The sequence below is a fragment of the Zootoca vivipara genome, chromosome 11 (genome assembly GCF_965207765.1).
Source record: "Zootoca vivipara chromosome 11, rZooViv2.hap1.1, whole genome shotgun sequence".
In the NCBI taxonomy this organism is placed as follows: Eukaryota; Metazoa; Chordata; class Lepidosauria; order Squamata; family Lacertidae; genus Zootoca; species Zootoca vivipara.
In genome coordinates this window covers 40,757,682-40,775,894 of record NC_142594.1, presented here as the reverse complement: position 1 = coordinate 40,775,894, position 18,213 = coordinate 40,757,682, and the positions used below count along the sequence as shown (strand labels likewise).

At 40.3% G+C, this 18,213-nt stretch overlaps 1 protein-coding gene across 2 annotated transcripts in view; it reads left to right on the top strand.

Annotated features, from left to right (window-relative positions):
• ITGB1 (integrin subunit beta 1) overlaps positions 1–18,213 on the top strand; it is a 36,371-nt gene that overhangs the window by 14,949 nt on the left and 3,209 nt on the right. The window contains exons 4-15 of one of the 2 annotated variants that reach the window (XR_015946408.1): positions 3,741–3,963; positions 5,297–5,467; positions 6,240–6,478; positions 7,420–7,575; positions 8,210–8,305; positions 8,999–9,088; positions 10,654–10,794; positions 10,889–11,091; positions 12,765–13,003; positions 14,411–14,633; positions 15,658–15,890; positions 16,220–17,148. Coding sequence is in view for 1 of the 2 variants with exons in the window: in XM_088654183.1 (XP_088510309.1) it covers positions 3,741–3,963; positions 5,297–5,467; positions 6,240–6,478; positions 7,420–7,575; positions 8,210–8,305; positions 8,999–9,088; positions 10,654–10,794; positions 10,889–11,091; positions 12,765–13,003; positions 14,411–14,633; positions 15,658–15,890; positions 16,220–16,386 (2,181 nt within the window). In the remaining variant the exon portion in view is untranslated. The remainder of the gene's footprint in view (positions 1–3,740; positions 3,964–5,296; positions 5,468–6,239; positions 6,479–7,419; positions 7,576–8,209; positions 8,306–8,998; positions 9,089–10,653; positions 10,795–10,888; positions 11,092–12,764; positions 13,004–14,410; positions 14,634–15,657; positions 15,891–16,219; positions 17,149–18,213) is intronic. The other variant, XM_088654183.1, reaches the window with a different exon arrangement.

Genomic DNA, 18,213 nt, shown 5'->3' with positions numbered 1-18,213 from the left:
TAGTTCACACTGCTGTTTTTCCATGTCCCCTTCCCTACACAAGGATAGGGGTGTTTGTCATGTGGACATAAGTAGTTGACTTGTATGCATGAAATAGTCTGAGGTCTCTTGAATGCCAGGTGAAGGGGGTAGGGAGGCGAATTCTCTGAAATGATCCTCGTTGCCCTGATTAGCTAGAAGCAATTGCTATCTGCAGTTGGGACCAGGGGAATGGGTAAATTCTTCTCTCTGTTACTAATTTTTTTTATTTTAAGAATGCAGCCTCCTTAGGTTTTGTCCTCTTCCCTTTGCCAATGGCAAGGACTCTGCCCCCTCCCAAGTTCTCCCTCATAGTTATTTAAAATCATTCCACTCTGGAGTCTCTCTGTCTGGATTTAATTATATTCTCCTGGTGATATTAGAAGGGCAGTAACTTTAGCTGCAGACAAAGCAGGTGGACAGGGAAACAGAATTTTCTGTGCGTTTTAAATCTAGTTTGACTTCTGGAATGTCCTGAGTCTTAAGTTCTGATACAATCCGTAGGCCTAGTTTCACAGAGGTGTTTAAACCTCTGTATGGAATGTACTATTTCAGACTGCAGATCGGGACTTGCATGCTTGAATACTTCTCCAAAACAACAGCAGCAAAAATAACAAAAATCCATGCACAGAGATAACTGAAAATGCCTATCTTTTACAGGCCTTTTGATTCATGAGATACCCAGAAGACATAATCTACATAACTTGTTTTTTTAAAAAATTATGATTAATAGTTTTGTTTTTGTTTGCCATAACCCATCCTAAAGTCTACAAAGAGTGGGATATAAAAAAATTTAATGATAAAAGCAAAATGTTGAAGAGAAGGCTAGGCTAGAGCCCTGCTTTTGACAGTTACAGTTTCCTCTGAACCGTAGAATATTTGTGTTTCTACCCCCCAAAATAAAATATCTGTATTCTGCTTTGCCACTTTGCCCTGGCCTTTGACACCCGAGGTGTTTATTTCAGGACCCACTGTACTACTGTGAGCATAATTTGTTTTAAACTGTTGAATAGTAAATTGCTGCAACCTGGCTTGGAACCTTATAGTGAAGAAGTCAAATAAATTACAGTAGTATGCTATGTTGTATGTTAAAGCCAGAAAAGGCAAAACTTAACTTGATCCCTTTTTGTTTTTCCACTGCTTGTTAATTCTAATTGTTCCTTTCTAGTGCCACTGCTAGTTTGCACAATTTGTACAGTACTTGGTTTGCTGTTTCGTTCACTGGTATTTTCCCACTGAACTTAAGGGGATAAATACAATGTATGAACTGGGCTGCCTAACAGATATAGCACAGAGCAGTTCTTTTTTTATAATATTTTTATTAAGGTTTTTCAAAATACAACAAAGAAAAATAGCACAAAAACAGAAAAACAGAAAAAACATAACAATAATAACACTACAAAAAAGAAAAACATGAAATCAGATTGATTGTTCCTTAATCCTTCACATTGTCTATAGGGACCCCCTCGGGTTTCCCTCCCTTTGGTCCTTTAATAAATTTATAATTAGCAAGTTCTATATCATTTTAATCACTTCATACATCTTATTTATTAATTATCATCTCACATATTATAAATTTCCACAGTTCGTTAACAACTTAATTTCTATTCTAATATATTACTTTGGCATATTTTTTGAGATATAGTTTAAAATCTTTCCATTCTTCTGGAAGAAGAATGGAAGAAAGAAAAAGCAAAGAGCAGTTCTTATCCTCCTGGTCATCCTTTTACAGAAATTGCTTCCAGCCACATCCATGTGTGTGAAAGTGATAAAACACAAATTGCTTTTATGCTGTAGCATATAATAATGGTTCTTCATTGGATTTTACATGCAAAGTGTCAGGTATTGGCTGTTTGGTCGTGTGGTCATGTAAACCAGCAGACAGCAATGACTCACTGTTCCGTTCTGGGTCTCGGATGGGCTGCTTTGAGTATACTTCCTCAGGAACCTGTCTGGCATCTTCCTCTGGGGCTCTTATATATTTAAAATAGGGGGAACGAGCCATAGCTAAGTGGCAGAGTCTTACGCTTTGCATGGAGAGGGTCCCAGGCCCAGCCCTTGGCATCTCTAGTTTAAAATGGTCAAGCAGTAGCTGATGTGAAACACCTCTTCCTCAGACCCCAGAGAAATGCTGTCAGCCCAAGCAGAGAACTCTGGGGTAGATGGACAATGATTCTGACTTTTGGGGGGGGTGGCATTCAGCTTCCTATAATACTGTAGTGACCAAAATTGTGGAAACCTTTTGGAGAAAGTGTATTTTCAATGGGTTTTTTTTAAAAAGTAATACCATAAAATTATAAATCAATGAAAAGACAATTTTGGCCACTACTGTATGTTCTTATCAAGATGCTACACATGTGTATTATAATTGTTTCCAAGAGGAAAGAATCTAACTTTGGCATCTTCCACACTTAAAGGTACACATACATAATTTTGTTTGTTCATCTTTCATCCTTCTAACCATGCTCAAGACAGCTTACAGCATGAAAAAAATACATAACATCATAACAAAAGGATTCATAAACAATGAATAAATCATTAAAAAAACACAACCAAACAGAACAGTTTCCACAATATCTCAAATAAAGATACAATAAATCAACAGCAACAACTCCTTGCTCCTCCACCCCAACCCAAGATTCTGTTGAGCAGCCTCAGCTTTTGTAGCTCTCAGGCCAAGTGAAAAAAGGCTTGCAAGGCAGGGGGCAGGTCCTCCAGGACTGAGAGCTAAGATGGGGTAGCTCTACATCAAACAAATGGATTACTCCCTCACTCCCTTCAGAAGTGATCTCACTAAAATTATGTATAAAACCTTGTTTTGGTCTGTTCCTCACAGTTGCAGGTACACTGACAGTGACAATGTGGAGACCCCCCCCCTCCAGATTTGCTGTTGGATATTCCTTTTCATGCCTGGACTAAACACTTATTTTTGTCCCACAACCGGGCTGTTTTTCTGGCTGTGTTGTCTCTCAAGTTCAGTTCCTGCCATGTCTCCTCTGCCTCTCTGGCACTTGGTTCCTGGCAAGAGCCCAGCTGGTTTTGGCTTTACTGCTTCATCACACACCCCACTGCTGGAAGCAAGAGCCAATTCTTTCAAATGCCAGGACTTCTTCCTCTCTTTCATTCTCCTCCTCTCCCGTTCTTCTTGTAGCTTGTGGTTGCAACCGTGACCCACACCCACACCGGTGTCATGACTCTTGTTCTGAGTCTGTGCCCTTACAGTCTACCCTGCCCATCCTGCAGCTGTCTCCTGTTTTTGCTAGCTCTGCCAGGCCCCTTGCATCTCGACCCTTCCCCCAGGGCTTCCTTGCAGGGACAGGTGATAGCTTTGAAACCTACCAAGCCCACTTACAGCTTCTTTCTTGAAAACTACTGTCAAGTTAGTTTACTCTGAACTGCTCATCACTATAACATTGCTGAATTCCATTCCATTTTATGCTGCTTTCAATCATCTTTGGAATAATATTACCGTTTAGTTCAAAAATTAACAATTAGACTTTGCTGTACCCTGCTGTGTGTATCTTCGCTTTTCTGAAAACATACCTTTACTGAAGGTGATCCCCTCCTGCAACTAATATAGCAATACAAAGTGAAATTCAGATTTGGTTTTTAAAATGTCAATGGTGTTTTGAATTGTATGTGGAATGAACCACGGTGGTAGTATAGTTGGAGATGAACCTACTGTGAACAATTTTGAGCCTGATTTTGTTTATGTTTGCTAGACCTTCTTACAAGAAGGAGAATCTACTTCAGCACAATGTGATGATTTGGAAGTTTTAAAAACTAAGGGCTGCCCTCCAGATGAAATAGAAAATCCCAGAGGCTCACAAGATATGCTGAAAAACAAGGAAGTAACCAATCGTGTCAAAGGGACTGCTGAGAATCTTAAACCGGAAGATATTACTCAGATTCAACCACAGCAAGTACACTTAAAGCTGCGAATAGGTAAGGATGTCAGATTAACAGTGATGTCTTATTCCTTATGTTCTCACCATTATTCAAAAAATTGACTAGAACTGTCCAAACATTAAGATAGATAGATAGATCTAGCTTCAACTGAGGTGGGAACGTTGTACCTTGATCAAGCCATTGAACCTTGATTTTCTAGTACGGTAGTTTCCCCACCTTAAGTATATTGAGCAGCATTGGTCAGAACGGCAACTCAAATGCCTTTTGACAGATATTTGCACATGAACATTCAACTTACCCTATTCAAGAAATGCATCTGAAGCTTTTAAATGACCAGTCTTCATGAAACATGGTGTGGGATAATTTCCAGAATACTGGGGCTTTCTAAACAATTTTGGTATATGGGTAAATGGTTTAAGATTCATTTGGGATCAAAAATGCTTTTCTTCACCCTGAAAGTGCTCAGAGGAAACACAGAATGTGCCCCAGGCATTGAAAACCGTGATACATATTTCAGAGCACCTAGTGAGCAGGAGCAGGAAATGTAGCAAAATATGTGTTTAGCATTGGAAACAGCAAATGGATTATCCAATTGGAAGTATCCTCCTAAGTAGATTTGGGCCCCATATGCACTGTACGTTGAATTCATGATCATACCACTTGAAGCAGTCATGGTTCTCCCAAAGAATCCTTATTAGGAGATCCCAATGTCCCTCGCAGAGCTGTACTTTAACAATGAAGCATTCTTTGAAAGGAACTCTGGGAAATGTAGCTCCATGATTCTTTGAGGTACTGTTCAAATTGGTGTGTTACTGCTTTAAATGTGCAGTACAGATTGATTATTGATTTTGTCCTAGGTGTTGGAGTAGAAAAAGGTTTTTTCTGTCAGCACAGATTATGGAATCATTCCGGTATCTGCATGGACACTCTTTTGGCTTTCGATATTATGTTCTATAAAGCCCTCAACTGCTTGGGCCACAGGGGCATCAAGTTTTCTAAGACCAGTAAAAATAGCCTTCCAAGCCATAAATGTGAAACATTTCTCAAGGGCCATCTTCTGGGGGCCACGTGCCAGTGGTGTGTAGGGCCAAAGGAAAATGTGAGTGGAGCAACAGGTGTGACTTAGTACAGTGGGCTATTTTCCACCTATGCCAAAGAGGTTTTAAAATAAGTTCACACCTCACACACAGATCTCTGTCCTCCATCCAGGCAAGGAAGAGGTGGCATCACAGCTCAAGTATATATTCTAGCAAGACAGAGGCACTAAGCGTACGGTGGAAGTGTCAGTGCACTTAGATGTTTAGCATACTTACTGTCTGGTGTCATGGAATTTTTGCTTTAAAACTTTTATTTCTTTTTCTGGGATTAGGGGAACCACAGACATTTTCATTAAAATTTAAGAGAGCTGAAGATTATCCCATTGATCTTTATTACCTTATGGATCTCTCCTACTCTATGAAAGATGACTTGGAGAATGTGAAAAGCCTTGGAACTTCTCTCATGAGTAAAATGAAGAATATAACTTCAGATTTTCGAATTGGTAATAACTTTGTTTAAGATCGTTATAAATTAGGGCTTGCTTTTCTTTACAAACAAACAAAAGTTCTGTTTATCATGTCAAAATGTAAAGCAATATACATGTATAATATGCATGTGCTCAGAAATATAAACATGATTTAGTAAGTTTGTACTAGGAGAAGAAAATGCATACTTTTATAACATAGATTCTGTATTAGAATACTGCTGGATAAATACAGATTTGGATAGAGCAAACCTGAGAGCCTTGATGCTGTTATATCAGTAAGCTAGTGGAGAGCAAGGATTATAATAGGTTGCATCAGATTTAAGGCAAACTCACAGTAGACCAGTTGGGATCAGTAGACTTAAGTTAATCAAGTTTATTGTCAATGCTTTTATTCTGAAGATAACTTCAGTCATGTACAAACTTAACACGTAGTATTCAAAGCTAGTCCTCAGAATATCGCACTCCTTCCAGGCAAGATATCCTGCTGCTTTGGGATAAACACATGCACAAAAGAAACCCACATGACAGCCAAGTAACCTCTCTGGGTTTCTAAACATGCCTGCTGTGTAGAAGACATTCAGTAGAACCCTTACTAAGGGTGAGTTCTGACCCTTCAGAACCACTTCCTCCTGGACACTTCATCACCTGGTAGACCAAGCTTCCCATTGTTTCCTGATGAAAAAGAATGTCTTTTGCGGAACTTGGTGGCTTCTCCATAGGGCTTTCTATTGCTCTCAGAATCACAGAACTAATAGAGTTCCATTGTATCTCTCTCTCTCTCTTTCAGGTTTTGGCTCTTTTGTTGAAAAAACTGTAATGCCTTATATTAGTACTACACCAGCCAAACTCAAGAACCCATGCACCGTTGACCTTAACTGTACAAGCCCTTTTAGCTACAGGAATGTACTCAACTTTACCAGCGATGGAAAACTGTTCAACCAGCTTGTAGGTGATCAACAGATTTCTGGCAATCTGGATTCTCCTGAAGGTGGATTTGATGCAATAATGCAGGTTGCTGTTTGTGGTGTAAGTGTATTTTCATTTCTTTTGGATATTACTATAAATGCAATTGACTTGTAGACCCTTGGCTGTTATTCAGATATAATGGATCAAAAGTCTTGGACACAAATGTTGAAAAGGTACAATGATAAGCAGTTAAAAGCCAGTGGGGATCCTTAAAAAGCATTCAACCACATGTGTACTCGTAAGGGTTTGTTTGTTGCAGCTGTTGCACAGGAAACAAAAGGCGTAGTCACTGTGTACTGTCCCTCTCCCTCCCTCTCTCCCCCCCTCCTCTCCCCAACAACAACAACAACAAAATGTTTCAGTCACCAGTCTATGACTTTCAGATCCTCTCTTATACTGCTTCTGGTCTTGCTCCTATAAAGTCTAGCTGCTGATTTTCAGTTCTTGTAGCTGTTAGCCAGCAGTGTATGTCCCCCACCCCACCTCGCCCCATACACTTTGCTAGTAAAGATATAGTGTAAAAAAAAAAACTGGACCAGAACTCTGATCTGGATGCCCAAGTACCATGATGACTGGTGCCAGCAATTTTCAGAGGGAATTGGGAAGGCGACTTCAGTGTACAAGTGGAATCCTCCCCCTCTCTTGCTTTAAAGCTTTCTGAGTCAGTCTCCAGTTGCAAAGGTTGCATGGTCATTTCTGCATGCCTCTTGACCTCATTGAATTAAGCTGGAGCAACTATATCCTAGTGCCAACACATCACAGCTGTCACTTCCAGGTGTGCTCAGGTGGCTTCTTCCCACATTACGTTTTTATGTCATGCACATGTTCTTGAAGCTACTATCAAAACTGTACAGTAGTGATGGGAGGAGAGCTTATATCTTTCCATTTCCTAAAAATCCATGGGGGTACTGGTCACTCATTTTTCAGTTTTCTCTGCTACAATATTCTTTTACAATGATCTATGCTTTTATTTATATATATATATTAAATTTCTTCTCAAGTCAAAACTTGGATGGAGAAATGTCACTCGGTTATTGGTATTTTCTACGGATGCTGGATTTCATTTTGCTGGAGATGGGAAACTTGGAGGAATTGTCTTGCCGAATGACGGACGATGCCATTTAGATGACAATATGTACACAATGAGCCATTATTATGTAAGTATGCTTAATTTTGAGTTTACATGTATGATATTGTGTATGTGTGCCTCTCTCTCTCACACACACACACACACAAACATGCAAATATACACACGTGTAGAAATGGGAGGCAATCCCAGTATACTCCCCCCCCCCGGCATGTAGAAGAATGCTTTGAGAAGAACACCCATTAAAAGTTTAGCTTATAATTTAAACTTTTAAAATAGCAAGGTCTGTAAGCTTTCATGGACCAGTGCTAGCAGAGCTTGTATGTAAAAACATGTAGAGATTTTTAATTTTGATATAGTAGCCTTCACATTTTTCTTCATGGAGAAAGAATGTCAAGTTTGGTTTGCCTATTTTAAAACCAAGTTATCCTACTTTGCAAAAGCTCCTTTTTTGAATCCAGAGAGGAGGAGAACATTTATCTAACTGGAAAAATACAAGAAAAAAGCATAAGTAATGCTTTGATAAGAATGAAGAATCTAAGAATTAGAGGATTCTGTTAATGGGAGTTGATGGATTGCTTTTTTTAAAAACTCTTTTTGACTCTTATGTTTGCTCTTGCTTATGTTTGTATAGAAAATTGTATATAAGAATATTATTGTGTGTGAAATTCAAGTATATATAAAATGTAAACTTCATTCTTCAGGATTATCCATCCATTGCACACCTTGTTCAGAAGCTAAGTGACAATAATATTCAGATAATATTCGCTGTTACACAAGAATTTCAACCAGTTTACAAGGTAAGAGCAAGCGACAAAAGCTTCTGTAGAGTCCCTTCCCTCACCAGCTGAGACTCCCCAGCCTGAAAATGCCCCCACCCACATGACCAATGGTGCCGTCTAGGCAATAATGGTATTTACCCCCACCCACCCTAGGTGGGAATGTAGAGAGAGCTGATGAGTTGCAGTTTCCCCACCCCTGTTCTATGCATGTGTTAGAAATTGAATTCTATATAACTATGGTTTTCTATATGGGACAAGGGTGGCGCTGTGGTCTAAATCACTGAGCCTTGGGCTTGCCGATCAGAAGGTCGGCAGTTAGAATCCCCACGATGTGGTGAACTCCCATTGCTCTGTCCCAGTTCCTGCCAACCTAGCAGTTCGACAGCACGTCAAAGTGCAAGTAGATAAATAGGTACCGCTCCGGCGAGAAGGTAAACGGTGTTTCCATGCACTGCTCTGGTTCGCCAGAAAGCGTCTTATTCATGCTGGCCACATGACCCGGAAAAACTGTCTGCGGACAAACGCCGGCTCCCTCGGCCGGTAAAGCGAGATGAGCGCCACAACCCCAGAGTTGTTCGCGACTGGACTTAACGGCCAGGGGTCCTTTACCTTTTTTATGGTTTTCTATAAATGGCATTTTTTTGTATAGAATTAATCTATGTGCTGCTAATGATTTTAACTGAATGTTTTTCTCTCTCTTCTCATGTAAAGGAGCTCAAGAATTTGATTCCAAAATCTGCAGTGGGAACACTCTCCTCAAACTCCAGCAACGTGATTCAACTGATAATTGATGCCTACAATGTGAGTTTACCAGTTTTCATTATCGCCACATATACACCCAAAGACAACATGTTTTGTATACAATAAAGCATGTATTTTGTTGAAGACCCCAGTGGGGATCCGGACCTGGCCATATATACATATATATATATACACACGTCAAGTTTGACAGGTGGACAGGGCCACCCCCTTGTCAATCACCTGATGTTGCAATGGCAATCTTCGCTTGCATGGTTTGAAATCAAATGTATAAGCAAAAAATATGTGCAATATTTCTCTATTGCTATCAGTCATGTCAGCACTGAAGAAACCCTTTGTTGCAGTGCTTCTCCAGCACTGATGATCAGCTGATTTGGTGGCGGCTTCAAAGCACCTTTTACCAAGCCCTGCCTTTACTTGCCCCACACTTGTCACATACAACATCAGGTGTAGTAGGGCAGGTAGCCATGGCTTGGACTCTTGTGCCAAATGGGGATTCCTGGCTGGAATCCCCATCCCTCAATAAAGCAGATGAGGTTCTGGGTTGTATATGTAGTATAAAAAGAGTTGGTAGCTTCTCATACTAACCACCCAGAGACCTTGTTCACAGGGCAAGACAGGTCTGAGCAGATTACACTGGTCCTGGCTTGACTGCACTGACTGTCAGTTAGTTTCCAGACCCAATTCAAAGTGCTGATTTTAACCTATAAAGCCTTAAACAGCTCAAGACTGCAGTCCTTTTCAGTATGTTTGTGTGTGGTTTTTCGGGGGAGGGGTTGGGAAAGGAAAAATAGCAGTGCTGATCTTATCAGCGATACCATTTTATCACTCTCTTTTATCCGTTTTGTAAGCCACAATGACGTTGGCTGCACAAAACCCACAAGAAAACGGTAGCACTAGTTCAATACCTGCTGTGTCAAGATACAGAGAAAACTAATAACAGTGATACCTTGGTTCTCAAACTTAATCCGTTCTGGAAGTCTGTTCCAAAACCAAGGCGCACTTTCCCATAGAAAGTAATGCAAAATGGATTAATCCATTCCAGACTTTTAAAAACAACCCCTAAAACAGCAATTTATGAGACTATTGATCCATAAAATGAAAGCAATAAACAATGTCACACAATCAATCAATCAATCAATCAGTAGCTGAACTGGTTTCCACACAGTCACAAAAAACAAGAGCCGCAAAAAGAAAAACGCAAAATAAATAGCAAAAACAGGCAGAACTCAGCATAACACTCAAAACAAAAGTGTAGCACTAAAATAGGAAGCATAACACTCAAAACAGAGCATGTTCAGCTTCCGGAAAAAGTTCGCAAACGGGAGCACTTCCAGGTTTGCAGTGTCTAGGTTCCAAGTTGTTTGAGTACCAAGGTGTTTGAGAACCAGGGTACTACTGTAGTCCCTTCAGAAATGCACATTTTAAAAGGACTAGATAGAATCTGTTGAACTTGTATCTCTTGCAAGAGAGTATTTTCCAAGTGCTTTTAAGGAACTGTTGGGACATCTGGGGGACCACAGGGCAGAAGAACCTATGGCTTTCCAGATGAAGTTGGGCTGGCATGTTCCATTATCCTTCACTAAACTACTTGACTTTTGTGTTAGTCATTGTCTTCAGAAGTCATTCTGGAAAACAACAAACTACCAAAAGAAGTCACAATTGAATATAAATCTTTCTGCAAGAATGGAGTGAATGGTACAGGAGATGAAGGAAGAAAATGCTCCAACATTTCAATTGGAGATGAGGTAACTTTCTGCATTCTGGAATCGGTGTGCTATTGCTTCACCCCCTCTAATCAGTTTCAACAAATTACCTATGTACTCTTTACTTTGCTTACAGGTTAGCTTTGAGATTAAAGTAACAGCCAACCAGTGTCCAGAAAAAGGGCAGGGTGAAACCATTAAAATCAAGCCACTAGGTTTCACTGAAGAGGTAGAAATTAATCTGGAGTTCATCTGTGAATGTGAATGTCATAAGGACGGAATTCCAGACAGCCCTGCGTGCTTCTATGGAAATGGAACATTTGAGTGTGGTGCCTGCAGGTAGATAAATATTAATGTGTTTTTTTTCTCCCTCAGATAAATCTGCTAGGAAATAAAATATCCCTTGACTGTAAATGGCCAAAAAAATATCCCAGACTAGACACAAATTTAGTTGGAAGGCCTTTTCCTGATTCTTCTTGGGTGGAAGGGAATGTGCTGTCCACCAGCTCAGGATAACCTCCATGTATTCCTCACATGCTTCAGGGTTGAGTCTCGACACTGAAAATAGATGCTTTGGAGAACTCATGAGAGTCCCTATTCTCTGCCACTCCCCCTTTCCTCCTACTTTAAATGGCCCTTCACTCATTTTTTACATTCATCATTCTCTCCACCACCTCCCTCTCTTTCTCCAATCCCCAGCTTTTCCCCAATTCCTACCATGTATCTCATTTTCCTTCTCATTTTCCTGTCTCCTGCTCTTTCTACACTGTGTCTTCACCCACTTCCCCTTGCTTGGCAGGTCAATTTAATCATCATTTCATTTTTCTCTCACTACCCCCTGCTACTTCATTGTTTGCTTAGCTTGGACCATTTCCCGTCCTTGTTTCTTTCTTAACCTCTTTCCTTCCTGTGCCAAATAACCCTTACACAAAGAGAAGTTGTGTGTCCTTTCTCCTCATATAGGAAAACGTATGAATAAAGGGAAGGGAACCCAAGTCAGCACCTCAAGCAAGCATGAAATTTGTATTTTAATGCTGGGCCTTCAGGTACCTTCAGTCATCCCATACTGGCCCTTGTTGCTTTCCTTTCCCCCTGGAACACTGGCTGTTTATTCCTACCAGGAACTTTAAATTCCTATGTATTTCCAAAAGAAATTTTGACCACACAGTTTTGTTTTGTTTTGTTTTGTTTTTTAAGTGAATTTTCCTGCCTTTGGGCCCTCAAAAACATTCAAAGAGAGAGAGGCACAGAAAACAGACTGGTAGAACTGAAGTAGAGATTTGAGGGTGGCAGGGAGGCTACAACACACCCACACACCCCGAAGATGATCATGTCAGGGAGAAGAGGAGCATGGCCCACACCCATGAGGCAGAGAAGAAATGGTTGCAAGGAGCTTCCTTTCTCCTCCCTGCAAGAAAGGACTGTGCTACAATGCTCACTTCCTCCTCTGCTCCCAATTCTTTTTCCTCTTGTATCCTGTATTGTGAGCCTGCTGGGCATGGACTACCTTTCCTTAGAAAGTAGTGTTTTGAAAATGCTAGGTACTTTATGGGTGTTATTTTTATCTGTAAGCTGCCTTGAGTCCTGTTGGGGAATACTGTTATTATTATGTAAGTGGTGAATATTAATACTGTTGCAGGCTGATTGGACCCGTTCTTTAGTGCAATTGTAGCAGACCATTCTTCAAGACCTTTCTAGCATAGAAAAATAAATATCTGGTGTGTCAAGCAGGCATGTGCCTCATTTCACCTTTGGAATAAATTAGCATTTATATTATTTTTACAGCAATGAAATTAGTAGAAGAGTCATTCAGCAGCTTCCCCAAACTGCTGCTCTTGAGTTTTGGAACATCTGCCTCTAGGATGAATCATGCTCTCGTGAAAGAGACTGTTTCCTGTATCTACGAACCAATATCTCATCCCACCCCCTTCTCAATATGTATATAAGGGAAAAGAAAGCTTTGCATTGATTTTCGTTAACAGTTTAGTCATGAGAACCATTTTCCCTTCTAGGTGTAAACCAGGACGTATTGGAAAGCTCTGTGAATGCAGCATGGATGAAGTAAACAGTGAAGATATGTCAGGCACCTGTAGACCGGCAAACAGTTCAGAAATATGTAGCAACAATGGAGAATGTATTTGTGGACAGTGTGTGTGCAGGAAGAGAGAGAATGCAAATGAGATCTACTCTGGGCGGTTTTGCGAATGTGATAACTTCAACTGTGATCGATCTGATGGCTTGATTTGTGGAGGTAATGAACTGACCCTTTGAAACTGTGTGGATTCGGAAGTTCCTCTAGAGGAAGGGGAACGCTTGGATGCAGTCCTGTACCTATTTCTAAACGTGATAGCCTAACATTTGGGAGATCTTCTTGGCTTGCGATACTCTGCTGTGCAATACAGTACACAGTAATACTATTAGTAAAAGGAGAGAATCATACTGTAGCCCTTATTGTATGCCTTCACAAGACTTTAATTTATAAATTTACAAGAGACATCAAGTAAAAGGCAGGGGTCATGTGGCCTAGAGTTCAACCACCAGATCTGGTCCTATCTTATCCAGGACAAGTTGTTCAGCTGCAGCTCCTCTGTCTACAGTGTGTACTTCCTTTGGCCTTTTTTGTTGTTGGTTTCTCTGTTATTTCCTACTCCTTTTTCTGGATCATTCCCTTTTGCCTTAAAAAAACCCTTTTATTTTCCACTTTTGCTTTTCCTCTTATTTTCTGACTCATGGAGCCAACTGGGAAACGAGTAATCACCAAGCCTACAACTAAGTAAAGACCCTATACAGCTGCTCTGGCCGCCACAGGGACTTCCAGTGCCCACAGTGCCTCCAGTTCTTGTGATCTGGAGGCACTGCATGCCGGCCATTGCTGTGATGGGAGCCATTCAATGGGAGTGCAACTTGAGAGGTTACAGAGAGAGCCAAACTGTCCACTTTGGACAGTACAGGTTAGGAAGATAATATGGGAAGGAACCTGCCAAACACCATTAATCCCTTACCTTTGTGCCAACTTTTGACACCATTTTGAAAGGAGAAAATTCTGATTTTGAGCTCCAGGTGACAGTGCAGTCTAAAATCAGCACTCTCAGCAAACTACCAGTGGACATAGCAGAGTGAGTGGTTAGATAATAGCATGCAAGATGAACCTCAATTTTTTTCAGCAACAATGATTTCTGCCCTTGCTTTCTAAAGGCACATTGTTCCTAGGTTTGCTGACCTCTGAGGCAGACCAAGGTCTTATGCTCTACTACAGTCAGGTGGTCAAGTCATGTATGGCCACAACATGCAATACCCAACTTTTACCATACCTCATCCTATGAAAGCACGCTTATAGCAGTTCTCCACCAACCTCAGAAATTTGTAGGGCTACAATGTGGACCTCACATCCTGCAGACAGGACACCATTGTCTCTATAGAGTTGGCCTTTGGAGATTAGTGCTACAGCATGTCCTCTCTCCTTGGAACTGTGGAAGAGACTTGCAGTACTGGATCTTATGGTTGAAATAGAAGTCACATGATCTATTCCTTTACCTGGGCGGTAGGAAGATACAATCAACTTTGAATGCTTCTGTCAAATTAAATCAGATTATGGCAATTGTTGATGTTCAATTTCATGTGCTTTATAGAAACTAAAGTACCTATCTTTTTATTGCAGGACATGGTGAATGTAAATGTCGTGAGTGTGAATGCGCAGAAAATTATACAGGCTCTGCTTGTGATTGTCACATGGATAGCACCCCATGTGTAGCTGGAAATGGGCAAATCTGTAATGGCAGAGGAATCTGCAAGTGTGGAGTCTGTAACTGCACAGATCCCAAATTTACAGGACCAACATGTGAATTGTGCCCGACCTGCCCTGGAGTTTGTGCAGAGCACAAGTAAGGCTTTGGGATTTTTAAATAATAAAATAACTTCCCGCTGTGATATTTGCAAATTGCTCCAGGGAGCTGTTTCTTGTGGCACATGTTTTTGCTTTGCTTTCTCTCCCCACCCCCTACCCCCCACCCCCACCCCCAAAAAATTCTTAAGCTGGAGCAAAAATGATTTTATTATATTGGTTTTCTTGTTGTAAACTGCCTTGGGGTTTTTTTTTATTGGGTAAACTGAAGTGTGTAACTTTTCAGTTTAAAAAATAAATGGTACCTGCACTTGCAGATGCCATTTAAAGCCAACTAGTATATCTTAAATCTGTGCAAAAACTGCACTTGAGTGCACCCAGTTATTTCACAGCACTGTAGTTCAGTTGCTGAATACCTATAATACCTATTACTAGAATGTAGAAGCAACTCATTTTAAATAATGCGAAATTTCTTCCTTTCTTTTTTAATATGCTCCTTTCAGGGTGCAATCTTCCAAGTTGGCTTGGAAATAACATGAAAATATATTAATAAAATCACAACAGCATTAAAATATAATAGTTCATCAGGATCCTTTCTATACAGTACTTGGTGGCAGAAGACCCAGGATGTGGGGGAGGTTACAGTCCAGTTGGAGCAGGCACTGATATTTTCTTGTTCGCCTGCCTCTCCTGGAATAATTTCAGTAGGCTGCTTGATGGGAGATGGTTCTGTGGGGAATGTCCAGCCAGAGCAGGCTCAGGGATGATCCGTGTCCATCTCCCTCTCTCTTGGACTCCTTTATTCCACTGAGTGCAGTGTGATCTGGGTCCTGTTAAGCAGGCTTCTGGATGCTCTCTTAATGGGTCAAAGAAGCTATATCGAAAAGAAAAAGGAAGATGCAGCCAATGCAGTGGTAGGGGAAATGTGTTTGCAGTTCCATTTCAGCTGTGTTTGAAAATTAAAGAGGACTGGAACTCAACCTGTTTAACTTTTGTGTTCTTCTTGCATGCTAAACTGCCACACTATTTTTTTACTGATGTATCTTGTATCTGACTTGCATTAGGGACTGTGTGCAGTGCAAAGCTTTTAACAGAGGAGGAAAGAAGGACACCTGTGAAGAAGAGTGTTCACATTTTACTTTGGTACCAGTAGACCATAGAGAGAAGTTGCCACAGCCTGGACAATATAAAGCACAGTCTCATTGCAAAGAGAAGGATATTGATGACTGCTGGTTCTATTTCACCTACTCAGTTGATTCAAACAACAATGCCATTGTCCACGTGGTTAAGACTCCAGGTATGTTTTGTTTCTCACGTGGATATTGTTGGCTTTCAGCAGAGAAATAAAGTGGAAAAGGTGGAGAAAAGGTAAAGTAAAACAAAGTAAAAATAAGAAAGTGCTTAACAATATATTATCATACATTTATTTATTTTATTACTCTCAAGATATAAAGTATTGAGCTTTAAGTTTCTAGAAAAATTAATTTAAAAACTGTTCTCTCTACAAAAATTAAACTCTTAAGGCAGAAGAAATTCAGAATGTGATTTGGCCAGACATATATTTCCTGTTTCCACATTGTTGATTTACATCATGCTTGATTGTGCTTTGATTGCTTTGCTCCCTAGAATGCCCGACAGGTCCCGATATCATTCCCATCGTTGCTGGTGTGGTTGCTGGAATTGTTCTTATTGGTCTTGCTTTATTGCTGATTTGGAAGCTACTTATGATCATTCATGACAGGAGAGAATTTGCAAAATTTGAGAAGGAAAAGATGAATGCAAAGTGGGATACGGTGAGTGATAGCTATACACACCACCTGGAGAATACAGCAAATATTCTTTTGTACACTTCTGACATTTTAGACATCCATCCCTCTAGGACAGTGGTTCCCAGTTAGTGGTCCATGTAATCCACAGCACAATTCACATAACAAAAATTACCATAGAGAAATCAAAATTTTCAAAAATTATGGGGTCCATGGCTTGGCTTTTGCAAAACAGGAGGTCTGCAGTACTTAGCTAATTGGGAACCGCTGCTCTAGAATAAAGCCCAGACAGCCTGGTTTAGTGTTTCTCTGGATCTTCTACCTAAACTTTGCAATAAAAACTAGTGGTCTTTGGACTGGATAACTTTGACAGATACTCAGGTGTATCATTTCCTGGCTGGTTTTGAGGTTTTCATTGTGCCACTCAGGATTTTTAGATAGAGACCAAGCATTTGAACTAACAATGGTTGCATTAAGTTACTCTTGATATTCACAAGTATTCCCTGGGTCTTAGCTACAATGTAATTGAGCTATACAGTTTCTGTTAAGAGTCAATACATTGTGTATATATAGCTGGTACAGAAAACAGCACAATACTACCAGTATATATTACTGAAATGTCATATTTGAAAGAATTGTTGAAAACCTTATTTGAAAACTGGTAAATGGAAATTCTGCATTCCACATTGACCATTTTTCTACCTTCAGCAAGAAAATCCTATATACAAGAGTCCTATTAATAATTTCAAGAATCCAAACTATGGACGTAAAGCTGGTCTCTAAGTTTCCGTTCGTATTTTCCTTTCTATTTCTTTCTCTGTGCATGTCACTTTCTTCAAAGTCCGCTGTATGTGCCATTAACTAATCATTCTTACCAATCTTGCCAGCTGCTTTTTTATGAATTATGCAGTGGAGCTTAAATGAGGGGAAATAATGACCAAACTATAGTTAGGGTTGCGCTTTAGGGCCCTGTCCCCTTCTTAGTAAGATCTGAACAACTTGATTCAGCACATGTGCACTTCCAGCTCCAGGATGTTGGTGGCTCTTGGGCAAGGTACACTTAAAGGGGCCGCACTGAAAAAAGTGGGGCAGGTAAATAGAATTCTCTTGCACTGCCTGCAGGCCTCTGTTCCCCCTGAAAACTGAGAATAGTAATACTATTGGGGGCTTTGGGATAGGCCAAATGACCAAGATTAGTGTCTTCTGGAGCTGGCCAAATTGACATATTTGCATATTATAGTCAAATACAGGAAGTATTAGGACTTAATTAACATCAACAGAAGTGTTAAGCACCCTGCTTAATGCATTTTCATTAAAATCCATGGATTGTACTCAGCTAAATTCTACTCAAGAGTATACCCATTGAAATTAATGGCCCCGACTAACTTGGGCCCACTCTGAGTAAAAGTTCATTGAATGCAACTCCTTAAGACTAAATTTGCCTAGTGTTTGCTGGATTTTTAAGTTAAATATCACAGGTAACTGGTGTTGAGTGATCCTGCTGTTGGCTTTGACTTATGCAATATCTTCCTTTTCCTTTCCCCCTACTTTTTCTATTGCTAATCTTTCAGCCATCCTTCCAGCTTAGTGAAGGAAGGCCAATTTTTACATAAAGTGAATTTTGCCTAAAAAGCCATGAAAGAGAAGTTAGCGGCTTCCAAGTATATGCAAAGGGGAACCCATACTGTAGAGTACCAGTCTTGTCATGTAGCATCATGAATCTCTTGAGGACCTTGTAGTTCTCTCTTCACACGAGACGGTAGAAGTGCTTTTGATCTCTCTCTTTTCCTTTGTAATATGAAGCCATCATGAGGCTATGCTGGCTTTGTCATGTATTTCCACCCTTATGCTGTT